Source organism: Corapipo altera, unplaced genomic scaffold, assembly GCF_003945725.1.
Source record: "Corapipo altera isolate COAL_440 unplaced genomic scaffold, ASM394572v1 57, whole genome shotgun sequence".
Lineage (NCBI taxonomy): Eukaryota > Metazoa > Chordata > Aves > Passeriformes > Pipridae > Corapipo > Corapipo altera.
In genome coordinates, this window is record NW_020884905.1 from 7661118 (window position 1) to 7680668 (window position 19551).

At 47.5% G+C, this 19551-nt stretch overlaps 1 protein-coding gene across 3 annotated transcripts in view; it reads right to left on the minus strand.

Moving 5' to 3' along the window:
• Positions 1–19321, minus strand: part of DNAJC6 (DnaJ heat shock protein family (Hsp40) member C6) — a 44487-nt gene extending 25166 nt beyond the window's left edge. Inside the window, exons 1-2 of one of the 3 annotated variants that reach the window (XM_027651716.1) lie at positions 19074–19321; positions 9760–9889 (exon numbers count right to left, since the gene is read on the minus strand). In XM_027651716.1, coding sequence (XP_027507517.1) covers positions 9760–9772 — 13 coding nt within the window. In that variant the 5' untranslated portion in view covers positions 9773–9889; positions 19074–19321. Of the gene's footprint in view, positions 1–9759; positions 9965–19073 lie in introns of those variants that run through there. The other 2 variants (XM_027651714.1, XM_027651713.1) reach the window with 2 other exon arrangements.
• Positions 19322–19551: the final 230 nt, after the last annotated feature.

Below are 19551 nucleotides of genomic sequence, written 5' to 3' on the forward strand. Positions count from 1 at the left end.
CCTTGCTGACAGCACTAGCCTTGTGTTGTACAGGATGGGAGCTGGAGAGCATAGAAATCTTAATTAAAGCACTTGAGTGCTCTGCTGGCTGATTTTACAGCATATCAGGGCAAGGATGTGCAGTGCAGGAGGAGAACATCTCTTCCCAGGGCAGAGAAAGCTCCAGAGGAGAAGGCTGTGATCACCAGGGGAGCGCAGAGGGAGGTGCTCATGTACGGAATGGCTGAGGGTGGTTCCCCTGCCTGCTGTCCCACCATGACCTGCTCACCAAAGACACAGGTACTACACCAGCACCTGCAGTGCTTCCCCAGGACAGCTCTGAGGTGTTGGGAGCTTACAGAGCCTGATACTTGTTTTTATTGTCAAAAGAGACCCACTGTCATCTGTCTTCCCTTAATAGGGCCAATCCATCAGTGTATGTATCAGCCAGACTAAGAAATGCATCTTCTGCACAGGAAGAGGTAAAGAAATTGTGCTGTATTCAGAGGGGAAATACCCACCTCCTCCCTACCCCCACAGAGGAACCCTCACCTCAAATCCCCTTGCTGCAGTCTGATGAGTAGTGTTTGTGCTTATCCTCAAAAGAAAAGACACTTAAACCAGTCCAGCTTTCAATGCTGGGGTTTGGGGCCAGAAATGGGTGAATGGAGCAGGTGTGACTCTGAGTGATGGGGAATGTTTCAGCCTTGCCGCCATCACCTGCAGCCAGAGATTTTGCAGGGGACCACAGAGGGACCAGAAACAAAGGGTCACACACTGCCACCAGCTGATGAGATGCTCACTGGTTGGAACAAGTGAGAAATTCCTAATTTTGAAGCTTTCCCTGCAAAATCTGCACACTGTGGTCCTCATCTGCCTGAGGAGGTATCTGAGCACCAGCCACACCCCAGGCAACCCACAAACCCTACCAACCACAGGGAATGAATTCCAGCTCTCCAGAGAACCAGGGAGGAAATGAGCCGACATTTAAAAGGCATTTAAGACTCTGTCAGTCTGAATATTTATGCTGATGAAGCAATTCTGAGCTTGAGAGCAGGGAGGTGAAAGCAAGATATCTAGAAATTGAAGATCAGCAGAGAAAGACTCTGTTTCACAGGTTACTTAGCAAGAGCAAACAGACCTTTTTTGCCTGTAAAGGGCAGACAAAAAGCAGACATGAAACCATAAGAAAGGAAGCAGGTTTCCCTCAGTCTGTCCAAACTATATGTAACAGTATCTTCAATGTCAAATGATATATTTTTGCTCAGAGAGCTACTGCCTGTGCTTTCTTTAGGGATGGAGGGAGGAAAGAGATAAATATTCCCTGTTCCTTATCTTAAAATCATAGAATGGTTTGGGTTGGAAGGGACCTTAAAGCCCATCTCATTCCAACACCCGCTGCCATGTAGAAAAGCATTAAAGCCTTCACCTCCCACTCTCCCAAAATAGTGGTTCGGGAGTATTAAATACCCCTCTGTATTCTTTTCCAGTGGTACCGCAAGATGCTGACACTATGATGAGAAAAAACTTGTTTGCTACTGTCTATATGTCCCAAATTCCACAATTCTGGAAGTTTTTAGCTACTCTCTGCAGTAATCTCCCTCCTCACAATTATTTTTGGGAGGAAGGAAGGGTTATTTGCTTGTTTTATCCCCTGAGACTCTTACCCAGGCACAATGTGAGAGGGCAGCACAGTGGAGATCACCCTGTGCCTTGGCAGAAATGACCCTTTTAAAGTTCCCTGAGCTGAAAGAAGTCGAGGCTGCTGTTGTTGTGGCCTTAACAACAAAGCCTGGATTGTTTTTAAGGAACATTCAACAAAAAAAAGATACTATTTGTGCCTCTGCCTCCCCCATCAGCCCCGCCAGCCAGCGGAGAAGCAGCACAGCTCACGTTCCTCCCACACGCAGCTCTCCCAGCAGAGCTGGGAATGTGGGATGTGCTTTCCCACCAGCATTAAGGGATAGAAAGCTGCTACAACCCCATCATCATATTTATGGGCTTTCCCTTGGCAATGCAGTGTGTGGAGGGGAGGAGGAGAAGCCCTGGGGCAGGAATTCCTGCAGCAACCGTTATTGGAGCATCCTTGTGTAGGTACCTCATGTATGGGGGGATATTGCGTGCAAAAAATGGAGAAACAGCCAAAACGACCCAGGCAGAGCAAGAGTCACAGATCCCTGGGTACCCTCAGCATTTCCAACTCCTGCCATTCCCCATATTCCATCTCTCAGGGCATTGCAAAACAATCCAAACATCACTGGAGGAGTTTAAACTCCTGTGTCCAGGGCCAGGGTGGCAGGAGTTTCTAACTGCAAATCTCTGGGCAGGTGGCTCCTTGGATCCAGTGAGATCCAAGGGCTTCATTTGCCAGCTAGGCTTGGAGTAACCTGATCTAGTGTCCCTGCCCATGGCAGGGGGTGGAACTGGATGAGTTTTAAGGTCCCTCCCAATCCAAAGCAGCGATTCCATGATTCTAACTATGTTTTAAGAGCACAACTTCAGTGTCCTGAAGCCCAAACCTTCCTTCCAGCTCATACCTCTCATCTGGACAGCTAAGATTTATCATACTTAATCAAATTCTCCAAACCATCTATGCTGTTATAGGCATTTGAATCCTTTCTTAGATCAGATGCTGCCCAAGTGTCATAATTACATCAACTCTTTAACAGTCACTGGGTGGTGTTTTGCAAAGGGACTGGGGAGAAATCAGCAGCAGCAGAGGCTGCTAAAACAGCAATTAAGGGGCATTCACAGGAAAAGAAACCTCTTCTACCTGCAGAAATTACTTGGAAAGTTCCTCAGACTCACATCCCCCCTGAAGACTGATTTTTTTCCTATTTTTTAGCTACCAGTGTCATCTGTCCCCTCCTCCACCACTGTCCCAGATTCCTAGTAGAGTTAGATTCCCTACAAGGCTGAGCACAGATATCTTGAAGTGTTATTCCATAAAAACAAGCAGCCAAACACGTGCAGAGTAGGACTGCAGGACAACAGCAGCAGAACAGCCTCCAATCATTGAATAATCCCATCACTGAGACCCCCAAACCCAGGTTTCACTCATCCTGACACTTCAAGGAACCACTGTGCTAGTGGAAGGCTGTTTTAGGGAGTGTAATCCCCAAGAAAAAAGGTTAAAGCTCCTGGAATTGATTTCAGCATGGACAAAGACAAGCTTAAGATCAGGTTATAATGATGTTTGGACTCTCTAGGGGCACAGGGAAGCAGAAGATGCATCATGAGCCAAGGAGCCTAATGCAAGATAAGGGCTCATCAGATCCCAAATCACATGAGATTATAAACCAGTGTCATCTCTCATCCCCAAACCCTGTGTGGTTTGGCTGTTTAGCAAGAAGTGTATTAAGAGTGCAACTGATGAAGACAAGACCCGGCAGTTCTTGAGCAGGAGGGAAAAGCTGGATTCACCAGAGGTGAGTCCCCCAGAACACAGCCAGCTCCAACAGGAGGGTGTAGAAGAGAATCCCAGAATGGTTTGGGTTGGGAGGGACCTTAAAGCCCATCCTAAACTGGCAATAAGCACGAGACACATCCCCAGCATCACATCTTAAATATTTATTCAACTGAGGAAGTAGCTGGGGCTTTTTTAGTTGTTGTTTGGATTTGGTTTTTTTACTGCAGCTTTCCAGCAATTAGCTGGTACTGCTCTATCCAGGCCTTTTGCTTGGAGTAGATGGAAACAGCCTCAAAACAGGCAGGTTTAGGTTGGATATTGGGAAAATTTCTCCATGGAAAGGGCTATCTAGCCCTGGCACAGCTGCCGAGGACAGTGGTGGAATCCCCATCCCTGGAGGGATTTAAAAGCCATGTGGATGTGGCATTTGGGTCAGTGGTGGCCTTGGCAGTCCTGGGTTGAACTTGGTTGTCTCAGAGGGCTTTTCCAATGTGAGCGATTCCAGGGTTCTGTGTGTTCCTTCTGCTGTTGGGCAACATAGGGTCCCAGACCTCCCTTGGGAAGCGCTGGGAGCCGCTGGCAGCACATCGCAGGGTAGAGGAGTTCAAGAACCTCTTTTTGTGCTTTGCTATGACAAAATTGTAGAACAAATATTGCATGAGCCCAAGGCTTTTTATCCAAAGGTTCATTGGAGACTGCTTAAATGTAAATCTCATGGAAATGTGAAGAATTAAGGTATTTCTGCTTTTACTTGAGAAATAGTAGCTAAGGAGTGCTGCTTGTGCCATCAACCAAACAATGCAGAGGATTTACAAAAAGAGGGGGATTTTCTCCCTTTTTTAGAAGAGCAGTGATATTGAGAGGGGAGGGAGGGAATTACCCCCCAATATCTGCCAAATTTGTTCCATTTGTTATGTATTTGCCCCTGTGAAGCTCGTACTACAGTGAACAAATTGCAGGCAGGGCCACCAGCACAAACCATGAAATCAGTCTTTGAGTTTGATTGACATTCTCTCTGCTTCTCCTCCCTGTCAAAACAACTAAAAAAAGACAAGACTCCTGCCAACACCAAATCATTCAAGTGTCCAAAACACACCAAGCAAACAAAAGAGTTGTTAAACTGAACCTCCCCATTTGAAAACGCAGCGAGGAGAGAACACAAGACAACATTGTCAGCGCCGCTCTTTGTCCCTGTGCCAGTGACATGGAGATGTCTCTCTTCTGACTCAGTGAAAAGGAATCACCAGAGTACAAGAGATTATGTTTGCAAGTGTAAAACAGTTGAAGAAATCTCAACTTCAACACCTGCAATTTATTTCAAATGCTTTTCTTTTGCGGGTACTCTGCCTGAGGAAGCACAAACAAGTCTATCCCCCAAGTGTTCAAGAGCTATTTTCTATATTATCTAGATTATAAACACCACAGAAGAGCACAGAAAGAGATTTTTTTTTTCCCTTTCATAATATCTATTCTTGCTGTTACTTTTATATCTTATTTCCTAGAACCTCTTCTTCTTTCAGTGCTCAGCCAGCTGCTAAGAAAGCTGGAAGAATGCTAAGAAAGTATTGAATGCCACAACAAAAACCCAAATAAATTGCTTCTTCACTGCCTGTCTCTCATCTTGTGGGCACTTCCAGCAACTTGAAAATAAAGAGACAAAAGCAGTGCTATGCTGATGCTCTTCTTGGAATCTGCTTTTTGAACTCACAGTGTTTTGTGTCCTGTGAGCTTCAGCTTCAATTCAACTCTCTCTTTGATCCTCCCTTCCCTCCATTCTCAAACCTTCAACCCAAGTCCAGCACATTTTCTGGAGGAACTGGCAGTTACCAGTAACACAGAGTAACATGTGCTGTGATCCTGTTCCTATACTGCATCTAGCATAGTCCATGGAATTTCCCAGACACAGCCACTGGACACAACCTGGGGGAGACCTTAGAGCCCCTATCGGTGCCTAAAGGGGCTCCAAGAGAGCCAGAGAAGGACTTTGGACAAGGGCTTGGAGGGACAGAACAAGGGGGAATGGCTTCCCACTGCCAGAGAGCAGGGTTAGATGGGATATTGGAAAGAAATTCCTCCCTGTGAGGACAGTGAGGGGCTGGAATGGAATTTTCAGAGAAGTTGTGGCTGTCCCATCCCTGGAAGTGTCCAAGTTCAGGTTGGACGGGGCTTGGAACAACCTGGGATAGTGGAAGGTCTCCCTGCTCATGGCAGGGGTGTAATGAGATGAGCTTTGAAGTCCCTCCCAACCCAAACCATTCTGAGATTCTATGGCAGGTTCAGAGCCCCTCTGGGCCAGCTCCCTGTCCAGCCATGAGGAGATCCTGCCTTCCAGCAGTGAGCCCCTCCCACACAGACCATGCTGCTGGTTCCTGGCTTTTGTTTCTTTTCCCTCTCCACACTAAGCAAGACCAATCCAAAAGGGTATTATGCCAATAATCAGAAGCACTGGGAAGTTATAGCAAAGCTGTAACCTCTGATTATTTTCCTTGTAAGAAGCTGTTTATGACACTGTGAGTCTGCATTAGGAGAGGATGCTTTAAGGTCTAATACTCTGCATTAGCTTAAAGAAATTAATAGAAAAACCCAACATGAGCCCACTTTCTCAGCTCATGTGAGGTACTGTCACTGCAGAGACAGCAAATACAGCCACATTTGCCAAACCAGCAGTAATTTGCCCCAGAATTGCCAGTACTTGGCCTTCAGTACAAATCCTCATCCACCCAACATCTCTAGTTGCTTGCTATTAATCTACACACACATCTCCCACACAGCAAAGGACAGTTTCCTGTGCCCAGAGAGCAATGCCCAGGTGCAGAGGGAATTCAATATGTGGGGAGAGAAGAGGAAGGTTTGATTGTCCAACTCTTTAACTTCATTGAGGATGGTCTTTAACTGCAGAGATGTGACCAGCAGGACCAGGACAGTGACCATCCCCCTGTCCCTGGCACTGGTGAGACCACATTGAATCCTGGGATCAGTTCTGGGCCCCTCACAATAAGAGAGACACTGAGGGGGTGGAGCATGTCCAGGGAAGGGAACAGAGATGGGGAAGGGTCTGGAGCATCAAGAGCAACTGAGGGAGCTGGGGGAGCTCAGCCTGGACAAAAGAAGGCTCAGGAGGACCTTTTGGGTCTCTGCAGCTCCCTGACAGGAGGGTGGAGCCAGGTGGGGGTTGAGTTCTGCTCCCAGGGAACAGGGGGCAGGACAAAAGGAAAAGGCCTCAAGTTGTGCCCAAGGAGGTTCAGGTTGGATATCAGGGAAATTTTTTTCCTCGAAATGGCTGTCCAGCCGTCGCACAGTTGCCCAGGGCAGTGTTGGAGTCCATATCCCTGAAGGGACTTAAAAGCCATGTGGATGTGGCACCTGGGGAGATGGGTCAGTGGTGGCCTTGGCAGTGCTGGGGAATGATTGGGCTTGATGGTCTCAGTGTCCCCCATCCTCTGGTGACACAGTTGTACCTCCAGACTGTTCCACTTCCTCAGTTGCCAACTTTGATAGCTCAGGCAGCAGCTGTTCCACCCCACAGGAAACCATTAGTTAAAATCACGGGGAAAAAAATAAACATAAGGACAGTCAGGCAACTGGGAAGGACATAAAGAGCTCAGAGTTGGCCAGGGCACCTCAAGGATTTCACCTTCAGGGTCTGACCCCTAACTACTCAGAGGAGGCTCCCTTGCCCACGAAAACCCAGAAGCACAGTTCCCCTCCACTGATATGTGTCACCAATTTATCTCACCCTTCTCCTTCACAAGGAATTCAGGTCTCTTTTTCCAACTGAAATGTGCTCTACCACTGCCCATTTTGGGTGTTTCAACTTTGGCACCATTTGTGGGAGGATTCTGAAGTATTTATAATATGAATCTATTCTCTACTTGAAAGAAAAACCAACAAAACACAGGGATGGGTGGTGGTTTTTCCTTTCTCCTATTAAGCCAAAATCCCAGCCATCTTATTTTCCTATCTTTCTCTTACACTGCTCCCTAATCCCCCCCTCAACTATCCATCTTCAGACTGCTCCCTAATCCCCCTCCCACTCCAACCATCCATCTTCAGACTGCATGAAAGATAAATCATGTCCCACCACTCATGAGCAACTTCAATTACCAAATCACTGGAATTCATAAGCCCACCTGAGGGGTGGATGTGGTTCTTTAAGCTTTTGTGATTTCATACTTGGCAAAGAAAAATGGCTTTGCAGTGAACTGATGGAAATTAGACATTTATCAGCATAGAGTGTTCAGATGAACAAGGCAGACACAAGGATGGAGTTCAGAGCATCACACTCAACTTAGGGTTTTTTTTAATTTTTTGTGAAGATTTAGGAACCCCCACCAAAAAGTCCTTATTAAACAAAGAAGGTATTAAAAAATATCCTATAAACACAATTCAAGGGCCACATTAAGGCCTCATGTTTGTTGCTGCTTAAGTGTCAATGGTGTTGTTTCCAGCACCTGTAAAATTTAGGCAGTGAGAGTGAATTAAAAGAAGCAAACTCTGGTCAATACAGATCTCTAAACCATCAGCTTCCAGATCCCACAGACAGTCCTTGATCAAGGTCCTGTGTTTAAGGGAAGAACATCCTAGAGATTGATAGAGGCCATTAATACAATTAATGCTCTGAGACAGAATCGTAGTAGCTGGATTGTGGAAATCCTAATATTGCACAAAACCAGTAAATAAAGGTATTTTCTGGCTGTCCATGAGTACTTTTTTTTTTTTTTCCCAGTAGGGAGAGGACAGGTTTGGAAAAAGCAAAGAGAATGACTGCAATAGCTACACTGAGATTATACACCAAGATGATGTGAGACAAAGCCTTGGCTTGACACCTGCCTGGGTGTGAACACTCCCTCCCACAACACTCCTGTCTCCGGTCCCTGCACTTCTAGGAACTCATCCAGATAATGGCTTTGATGATAGGTATTAAACTGCCCACAACATCTAACCATCCCAGCAGATGGAAGAATCCAAACCACTGGAACACCGCAGCCTACTGTGAGTAAGGAGCTGCTGGCACATCCTGTGATTACGAGCAATTGCAGCAGAGATATTGTGGCAGCAAATTCAAACACATTTCTGAAGTCCAGGAGTAAAAAAAGTTAAAAAAACAAAGACAAGCCCTAAAAGAATCATGAAAACAAATTCAAATGGCAAGGGTGGGGAGGGAGGAAAACATGACTCTCCACCCTGCAAGTGTTCACAGACAGGCTGGATGAGGCTTGAAGCAACCTGGACTAGTGGAAGGCATCCCTGCCATGGACTGGAATGAGATGAGCTTGAAGGTCCCTTCCAGCCCAAACCAGTCTGTGATTCTATGAGTCTTATCACAGAGAAATTAAACCAAAAATTGAAGTAAGACTCTCTCCACCTAAGCCCAGCCACGACTCATTAGGGTGTTTTATTCCCTGGAGAAGAAGTCATCACATTAAAACAAAGATGATGTGCTTGTGGAGTGCCTTGGGCCCACCCTGTCCTTCATGGAATAGTACAGGAGTTTTTATCGGGAACTGTAGTGATAGGGTAAAGAGCAATGGGTTCAAACCCTGTGAGTGTGGTGAAGCCCTGGCACAGGTTGCCCAGAGAAGCTGTGGCTGCCCCATCCCTGGAAGTGTCCAAGGCCAGGCTGGACAGGGCTTGGAGCAACCTGGGCTTGTGGAAGGTGTCCCTGCCCATGGCAGGGACTGGAACAAGATGGGCTTTAAGGTCCAACCCAAACCATTCCGGGATTCTATGATTCCATGCTGCAAGATCACCCTGCTCTAACTAGTGGACATCATATGTGGTCTCCCACAACCAAACAGGGTGTTTCCTAGGATGAGTCTGAGCTTTAGAAGTTCTCTGCAAAGGCTATGAATGTTCATGGAGATGTGCACAGCCAATGAACCAGGACCAGAGCCAGTTCCTTCCGAGGGACCACTTCAAATCCATCAGATGGGTACTCTCGATTCCTGGCCATCCAGGCAAATTTGAACCTGTGATTTAGAGGTGAAGAGCTCTCTATCCCATTACCAGCCATAAAGACCATCTGGTCCCTTTACTCCCTGATTAAAAAAATGGTGCATGCAGTGCATCATCTACCAGAATTAATCCAACTCAGTTTGACGAGTGCTTTTCAGAGGAGGGGGCCAAAAAAAAAAGAAAAAAAGAAAAAAAGTAAGGATGATTCTGGGAAATAAGTCAGTTGGGGAAAGATCCCAAAGCACCCCATCCATTTTAGCTTCGGAACAAGCTTTGTCCCTTGGCAGGGGGTGAGGCGCTGGATCCCTCCATCCCACCGCCCGCGCGTGGACAAAGGGCCCTCTATTGTCCCCGGCCGCCACCCCCAGGCCGGCGGGGCCCCCCCACTATCGCGACAGAGCCCGCCCCGCCCGTACCTGAGCTGTCCATGGTGCTGCCGCCCTCGGCGCGGGGCTGCGGCTGCTGCTGCTGCTGCCGCCCGGGGCTCCGGCCCGGCCCCGGCCCCGCCGCGCCGGCCCCGCCGCGCTCAGCACCGCTGTCCACGAGCTGCAAGGATTCATAGCCGTCACCGCCCGGCTTTTTCCGGTAGCTCCCGAGAAGGCTCATGGGCGAGCCGGGCGCGCCGGGAGCTGCTCCGGCGCCGCGGGCAGGCAGGGAGGGAGGGATGGAGGGAGGGAGGGAGGAGGGATGGAGGGATGGAGGGAGGGGACGGAGAGCGCTCCGGCCGCCCCTATGGGAGGGGAAGGGCGGGACCGGACCCCCCCGCACCCCCCGCCTCGCCGGAAGCGGGCGGGGAGGACGCGGCGCCCGGGAGAAGCATCTTGCGATGGATGGAGCGGGCGCGTCCTCCCCCACCGCCAGCTGCTGCGAGCCATCAGTGAAAGGAAAAGTGCGGGGCTGACACCATTTCTTCTCCGGGCGGTTATCCCTGCGTTCTGGCACGCACAGCCCGCTCCCCGGAGCGGTTCTTGGGCTGCACAGCTGGCACGGGGAGGTTCTCAAGCGGGGATCGGCATTAAGAGCTTTCTGTCACACCAGGGAAAGGTGCGTTCCCTGGGAGCGGGCCAAGGTCTCTGAGTTCCGGGCTGACACAGCCAGTTCTGCAGTCTGAAGAAGGAGGGATGGCACAGAAGTGTTACACTGAGCCTCCAAAATCCTAAAGAGCATCCCTGGTCCAGTTTAACGCCACGGCTGGATGAGTAACCAGAGAGGGTCCTGGACCACAGCACTGTATCATGATGGGCTACATGGGATGATGCATCAGCATCCCAAGCCCCAGCCTGTGCCACTGCTGGCTTCAAACTGGTGTCACCCAGCTGAAGAAGCTGTCACCTTCTGCTAAGCCATTTTTGTTGTTCTCACCAACCCATTTTTAGCTGTTCACATGCAAACAGATTCTAGACTAACACAGAGTGTGGCTTTGGACAACTGATGAGTTGTATCTTGCTTGTTTGCATTTTGCAGCCAGAGCTTGTAGATCATAATTTCATTTTGCACGGAACAGAGGAACTGAGGGATACTCCAAAGGAAATGGCCACTATTAAACTCTTCTAAATGGATTTCATTTTAATATAAGGAAAAATAAAGGCTAAAGGAAGCCCTGGCATCTAGACATGAAAATGCCATCAGTCTCTTGCAGAAAGGAAAGTCCTTTGCTGAGAAAAATACTGTGGATTTGCTTCTAAAATAATAACACCAATAAACAAGGTCAGGTTGGACAGGGCTTGGAGAAACCTGGTCTAGTGGAAGGTGTCCCTGCCTATGGCAGGGGATTGGAATAAGTCCAACCAAATAAGGTCCCTTTCAACCCAAACTGTTCCATGATTCTGTGATTCTAAGCACTTGTGTAGCAATACCCATAACTTGAAATATCACTGACACTTGGCTTAAACTTTTCTGCTTAACCCTGTGAGGCAGTGGACATCTGGTCCAGCCATACCTTGTCATGTGCTATTGTTTATGTAACTCCTGAGATTTTGTGTTGCGGAGCAGATAAGGTACATCTGTGACCCAGAATTTTCCCAGAAAAGCCCGAGCAGATTTACAAGCAGCAAACTAAAATGAACTAACCTGACGTAAATGTTTGCAGTCAGGAGCAGTAACAGCTTGAACTCAAGGTTGGGATTCTGAGTTTTCTACCCCTCATTACCAGGCTCAGTAACTTGGTCTGAACAGAGCAAAACATGGATTGCAACACTTAATAGTAGGAATGGGTCTGACTCCCTCTTGGCACCCACATTCAGCAAGCTAATCAAGAAAATATGAAATCACAGGTATTTTCAGAGCTATTTTCTATATTCGAAGAAACTTGGTCTACTGGAAGGTGTCCCTGCCCATGGCAGGGGGTTGGAACAAGGTCTTTAAGGTTCAACCCAAACCATACTAGAATTCTGTGATTTTACTAGAGATCATCTCTGTTTGTCTCTACTGGTCAATTCAGGATATGACAATTCCTGTGCTCTGGGATAAAAATGGGAAATTTGGGGGTTCAGGAGGATTTTTATGCATTTTGCTTGTGCAGATAACAGCCTAAACACAACAAAATAGCCTCTTAAAACAGAGGGCACGTGAAGGCTGGGTGAAATTTCCATGAGCACCCAAGCCCACTTGCACTGGAAGGAAGAGCAGCCTGTTAGAGGGAATGACCTGGGGAATCTGGCACAACACAAACTCTGCACAACCTATCCCATCTTAAACCATCACCTATGGTCTCCAGCATGCTCTGCTGCCTCTATCCACCAGCTCCAGAAGCTCAGCTTAGGTAAAACTCAGTATCCTAAATCCAGAAATCATCTCTCACTGGTGAGCAGGAAGGGTCTGTCTGCACTGGGCAGCAAAAGGGAAGTCCAACTGAAAATGTTCTCATGGAATAAGGGTACAGGAAAGAGGAGAGGTTCATTTCAGCAGAAATTACAGCTCACCCTTCTCTGAGGACCATAAGAGGTCTGGAATTTTTACTCCTCCAGCCACAGTCTTGTTGTCAGTACCCAACTGACAATGAGCCTCACAGCACATCTGGCTCAACCTTGCTGATCCAATGTTCGTGCCACCCTCATGTCTGAGAGGCAGAGCACAGTTATACTTAAAAAGAAAAAATGTTACTCCTTGTTCAATCCATTATTAATTCATTTCCTTACACATTTGTCCCAGATTTTGGGGGGTCATGGCTGTCTTTCCTTCCAAGGAGCCCCAAATAGGAATCACTGCCATAGCCTGAAGCTCCAGCCTGGAGAAAGAGGATTCTGAAAGCACCAAACAGGGACAGAGCAGCCTCTCCGGGGGACCTTGGGACAGAGGAGGGAGAAGGAAACAGACCTCAAAGTCACACCCTTGCTTGTAATTGCCGTTGCTACAAATGCAAGGAGATGGGATTAGGGAAGCTTGTTGGGTGAGACTCAGTGGAAACTGTGCTTATCCATGTGTTTTCTAGCCTTTTGGGAAGTTTAGCTGAAGGGAACATATAAAGCAACATTCCTCTCTCCCCCATTTCTCCCTTTAAGTTGGGCTCATGAAGGGCCACATGGTTTCTCTCTCTCAGAGATCTACAGTATAAAAAATGCTACAGCAAAAAAACCCAAACCACAATCAAAGTACGTGTTGAACTGCACATGACTTTCAAAAGTGAGGAAGGAAGAGGTAGGGAATCAGCTCCTCAGAATTATTCATTGCCCTCCTTGCAGATATATTGATTGGTGGCTGATGCCACAACAGACTGTAGATGAGCCATGATTGAGTGGCAGGGCTGGCAGGGGCCACGAGGGCTGGGGGAGACGTTAAGGACATGCTAAGGAGGATTATGTGTTGCTCAGGTCTCAAGAGATACAAACCCTCCCTGTTACTGACCTTGGAAAAAAATTGATTTGCCAACCTCTACCTCGCTGTTTTGCTCTGTCTGGGTTGCAGCCTCTCCTGGGTACAGTCTCTCTTCATAGCTGTAATCAAGCATCAACTGTACTGAGGTGCAATTTCATTTTCTCCACCTCTCCTCCAATTAGCTGAACAGTTCAGGTGAAATATTACACTCTTAATTCTTCATGAACACAATTAAGCTGGGGGGCTGTTGTTAGAATTAAAAATATAGCTTGAAAATTAATTTAATATCTGGGGCAATGCCTTTAAAACTCGATATAGTGAACATTTGTTCCAAAGATATCCCACTGTGAGTGCTGAACTCTCCCTGTGCAAGGTGTTTCTGCAAGTCTGGGTGTATGTGCATAGATTCTTAGAATCACAGGATCATGGAATGATTTGAGTGGGAAAGGAACCTTGAAGATCATCTAGTTCCAAACCTCTGCCATGGGCAGGGACACCTTCCGCTAGACCAGGTTGCTCAGAGCCCTCAGAACCTCAGAGTTACAGACTCACAGAGTCACAGACTGGTCTGGGTTGGAAGGGACCTTAAAGCTTATCTTGTTCCACCCCCTGCCATGGGCAGGGACACCTTCCATGTGTTTTGTGAGCTGTACAGCAAGGATCACACTTCCTTGCCTCTCATCTGGAGGTTCCATTCATGACTGGGCAGTGCCATGGGCTGCCCAGGAGCATTGATCCCCCTGCACTCCTCTGGGAACAGGTACGTGACAGCAAAATGGGTCCAGGCTCTTGGTACTGGGCCAGAAATATGATTTCAAAGCAGTGTCTGGACTTGTGCTGGGGATAATAAGTGTTATCTGGACTGGAATCAAGGATGGCCATGTGGTCCCTTTCTCTGGATATAGGAATATGTCCCTGCATGGCTTTGCTGGAGGAATAAGAAGCTGTCACCACCTGCCCGTGAGCAGTGCAGTGTTCTCAGCGTGGGATGTGGTGTGCCAGGGGCAAACAGGGCTGGTATGTGTGGATTCATGTGGAAATGAAGGTGGATTAAATGACCTAATCCCTTATTAACCTGCCATGATATTCAGAAACTTCCAATCTGGGTCTTCCTGTCTTGTTCATCTCTAACAAAAAGCAAACAGGCCTCTGAGATGGTTTGAGTTGCCTTTAAGCATTAGACTCAATTTAACCTTTGTTTTCCTTCATTAGAGGAAGCCTTGAGCCTTTGCTGCAGTGAAACCCAGCACAATGTCAGTGCCTGGTTGGCAGCTGGAGCTTCAGCTGCTCAAGTGTCCCCACTGAGGATGACTTAGGATGTGACAAGTGTTCAGCTCTCTCTCTATCTTCTCTCCCATCCTTTCCTCTCCGTGAGAGCCCACACCATTAAGTGCAGTGCTGTGTCAGCATATTTTTTATTTCATGCCTTTTAGTCTTGTTAAAGTGCTGTCAGGGATGATACACAACTTACTCATTCCAGCCCAAGACTTTGTTTTGGAGTATTCAAGGATTTTCATGGCTCCTCAGCAATGCTGAGCTGCAGAACTGCTTGCCAAGGGCTGTTGGAGATGCTAAAAATGTACATGGTTCACAAAGAAAGAGGATAAATGTATGGGAAACGGATCTATAAGAGGCTGTTAAATAGGAACTGTTGGCTCAGGAAGTCCCTGTTGGAAAATCGAAGGCTGTATAGCCATTCAAAAATCAGGTATTTCGGTAAAAATCAGATATTTTGTGGCCTAACTACCATTTATTTATCATTTCCCATTCACTGTGAGGTAAGTGGTTAAATCCTAAGAAAAATATGAGCACTGGGTGTTGTTTGCACTGGAAAATAGCCGTTGGTAAAAACAGGGAGAAAAATTATACAACCAAGTGTCGTCCTGGGGTTGCATCAGCTCCAGCTGCTGTGCTCAGGGTCAGGCTCCAGCAGCAAATAACTTAATGAAAATGGTCAGGTCGTGGCTCTCAGGTAGCTCCAAACAAGGATCCCTCAATGAAAACAGTTTTTCCATGAAAACAGAGGGAAATCACAGCTGGCACTACCTACACATGCTGAAGACTGTCACCCACCTCGCCCACTCCCATGGTTATTGCACTTTAGGATGTATGGGATGAGAGTTTCAGGGGAGGAATGGGCCAGGGGAAACATCCTCACTCCAGGTTTCAATGGGACAGATTGTCTTGGATGGATATAGAAGAGAGGTCATAAGGGACAGGGTGGGGAGGTAGAGGTGAATCTGATGGCACAGGAGTGTTGGCCAGAAACCCAACACCTCTCTATTAATGTGGTTCTACCATCTGCCAGAATTTGGTAGCACAATTTTTATCTAATACTAAAGAGAAAAATTATATTATTGGGGTTTTGTTGTTCTGACTGCAATATAAAACATTAAAAAATTATGTCTGTCTCAGCTCATGCAATCTGCATCATCCTGAGGCAGTTTGGGTTCAGATTTATAACACTCATCGTTTCCAGAGTGATACTCAAGCAGACTCCACAAGGCCAATGTGCTGTTGCCCACGGTGATGGTTCAATCTATGTGGTTCTCTACAGTTTGGGATGAGAGTCAAGGGGAGAGACACCCAGTTGCATTGGGGTGTGAATAGATTGCAACTGGCACAGGTTGCCAGGAGAAGCTGTGTCTGGCCTATCCCTGGAAGTGTCCAAGGCCAGGTTGAACAGGGCTTGGAGGAACCTGGGATAGAGGAAGATGTCCCTGCTCATGGCAGAGGGTGGAATGAGATGAACTTTAAGGTCCTTTCCAACCCAAACCATTCCAGGTTTCTATGACTTCGCATACAGGATGCCAGAAGTCTGGTCCTCAGGGACATCACAGCCCCTTGGAGCCAGGCAGGGATAAGGCTGGGGATGGACACTTTCATCCTTCTCCTGGTGACCCATTTACACCAGGTCAGGTAACAAATTCCACTTTGCTGTTTCCTACAGCACTGACTGAATCAGGCTCTTGTGGATCCCACAGCTTGGTCTCTCATCTGGGAGTGTACTCCTGGAATGCCTTCAAGACACAAAAGCTCCATGGACATGCAGATTAATTGTGCTGACTCAGCAGAAAGCAATATTGCAGGGGCTGGTCTGCACCACGTGGCTTTGGAATAATTACACCATGTGGCTCCCAGGCTGGGAGCTGTGTGTGGTTGTGCTTCAGTTTAAATACCTGCAAAAATCTGCCAGGGTGGAAAAGAAATTCCAGGAGGAAATGTGTGCCGAGAGGAAATGGGAGAACCTGGTGCATCCCACCCCAGCGTGCCTGGGTAAGAGACCCCCACACAGACATCAAACCACAAGGAAACCTCTGCTAGCTGAGAGCAAACTGCTCTGTCTGGAAAGTTTTCCATGAAAACTATTACTTGGAAAAGGAATTCAAGTGGATGTTGGGTCATTTCTTTTTTGCCTTACACGTGGTTTGGGAAAAGGAATAAATTCCCAAGTTTCCTGCGTAGCAAAAATCCTGTTTCAGAGGGTTTGGAGCAAATCCTGGTCCTTGCCTCAGTCTCCCTGCCTGATTTTTTCTGCATACCCAATTTCTCCATGTCTCTGCTTCCCAGGCATAATTCAGGGATGTAAATGATATAATTTCCCATCCTCATTATTTCTGGCTACTGGAGACAAGAATTTATTCAGTAGAAAGAAATCCATATGTTGTTTAAAGTGCCTATCAAACAGGGCCTCATACACTATTGGGATGTAAACTACTGTAAGGGCTCATAAAATATTTTTTATAGTTCAGTATAATAATATTTAAAATTATGATAAAATACTAAAAATACTATAAAATATTAACTTAATAGAAATATTAGCATAAAGCATTAATTATTTATACTTTCATATAAATAATAAACTACTATGTATAGCATTTTAATGTGGAGAGCTTCCCACGGCTGCTTTCTCCACCCCTGAAGAATCTTCTATAATCTAATTTTTATGGCAGATGGGAATTACAGTATCTCTGTCTGGTACAGGCACAGCTGGGATTTCCAGACCTTGTTCCCCCAAATCTGAGCACTATGAGATGCCACACATCCAGCAATGATCAGACCCCCCATGAGAAGCTCTGTAGCAGCTTCTGATATCTCCTAATCTCTGGAGCATCCCATCATCTCTGGAGCTTTGGCAGGGCTGGGTTGATGGTTGGACTCAATGATCTTATAGGTCTCTTCCACCCTGAATGATTTCTGTGATTCCAGGAGAGGAGTAGCCACCCCTTTGGGTCCAGCTGTTCATTGTGGATGGGTTATATCCTTTCCTACATCCCTCTCATGCTGACGGTGCTAATTCCCTTCACAAGGTGATTTTCAGCCACCTGATCAGAGCTGGGGCTCTGGTAAAACCCACAGTCTCAAGCCCCAACAGCCCAATTTTCACCCCAAAACCTAGGTGGCACATCTGGGTACCAATCTCTCCATCCCCACGATCCAATGATTCCCTCTTCCTCATACTCCATAGGCTGCTACCATATTTTTACAGCAAAGCAGGATGGATTTCAGCAAATCCTGCCCCAAAACCCCAGCTTTGAGCACTGGCAGGTCGCAGGTGCAGCGAGAGGCCCCAGGATTAGGCTGCAGCAGGGCAAAGCCGTCGGCACGGCAGATTAGTTGGGTCAGCAATTAAACATTGGCACTTACGCTGCCGGCAAAAACCGGGCTCAAGGACAAAATCAGTTCCTCCTTAATGGCTGCAGCCACTCCAAAATGCTGCATCTATCAGCTGGGAGCATTTCTGGGATCATAAACAAGGCGGCTGTGTCACGGCAGGCTAAATATAGTGCCACCCGGGTGGCCGCCGTGCCGCCTGTGCCACCGGAATTGCTGGGTACACTGATTTTATTTTTTTTTCCTTAGGGATGGCTATGACGAACAGAAATACGCGGCTGAAGGGATAGCAGAAGATGAAGGCCCTGGTCCAAATGCAGGAGAATAAAGTCTGGAGTTTGCACACCTGATCAAAATATCCCTCACCTTCCTCCTCCTCCTCCTCCCTCTCCTCCTCCTCCTCCTCTCCTCAGCGGTATCCAAAACAAGACTATAGTAACAACAGGCATAAGTACACCAGCAAGACATGAAGTATGTCCTGGTTTAAAGTCACAGTGCTCCCGTGGTTATGCCAAGGGGGATAAACACCTACCTGGAGCTGCAGGGGGTAGAAAGCCCCCACAGCCACCCCGTCCCTGCTCTCCCCTCCCACAGCACCCAGCTGGGGCTGGCTCAGCAGGACCACAGCAAAGGCAGGGATGTCTGCATTTAGCTACATATTTGATCTCTTTTTTTGGCCTGAAAAGGGGTTTTTAAAGGCAATGCAGCTCCGTGCTTGCCTCAGTATAACAAAATGGGGGGGTTGAAGGTCAGCTTCGCGGGGGATTTGCAGCGAGAGGCATTTCTGTACCGACATCTCCACCAACCTCTCTCCTGCAAGAGGGACAGTTCTGTCCACATAGAAGCTATATAAGTAATAATCCATTACACTTCTTATTTTAAGCCTGAAAAATCACCCTTTTTAATTCAATCAGCCTAAATAGCTCTCACAGCCCTAAATGCACAACCCCCTGTTTTGGGGTGCAAGAAGAGATGCTCACGTTCCTATCGAGGTCTGCGGAGCCGGCGGCATTCGGGGTTATCAAACCCTCCATGCTCAGGTGTACCTTCCCAAATTTCAGCACCTTCCCAGCAGGTGCTGCCCTGCCAGCAGAAGCAGTTTTCTGTGCAATTCCTTCCCTCCACCCTATTATATAATCAGGCTTTAAAGCAGGGGGTTTTTTTGCTTTATCCAGAGCTGCGGGATCCCACCGTGTCTTCACGGTGATTACTCAGCACAAATGTGCCGTAAACAACATCCCCAAATTTGCTCTCGCCCCATCTCGCTGGTCTTCCATGGAAATCTCATGGAAGCTTTGCTTACCTTGTTCCTCAGCCCCGTGCATCCTCCTCTCCCGGCTTCTGCACAGCGATGGGGAGCCCGGCCGTGTCCCGCACGCCGGTTTTCCGCTCGTCATCCAGCGACAATCCCGGGTCACGGGGCGACGGCCATGGGTTGGGACGCTGCTGCTGCCTGGGAACTGCGCGACGCTACGGGGCCCTGCTGGGTTATTTTTGGGATTACAGAGACTCAGGAAAGGATGAGGATGGAGGCAGACATATCACATCGTCTAAAATGTGGCATGGATTGGGATCTGGAGTCTGCAGGTCTGAGCCACCCAGCACAAACCTCAGCCAGCTTTTTTTTCCTTTTCTCTAATTTTTTTTTTTTTTTTTTTTTTTTTGAGAAGGTTACATGCTGGATGGATTCAGCAGAGATGTGGCATGTTAAAGCTTTGCAGAGCTGGGAAAAGGGCAGTGTGCTGATCCAGGCACACTGTAGGCACTTCCAGGCAGGCAAG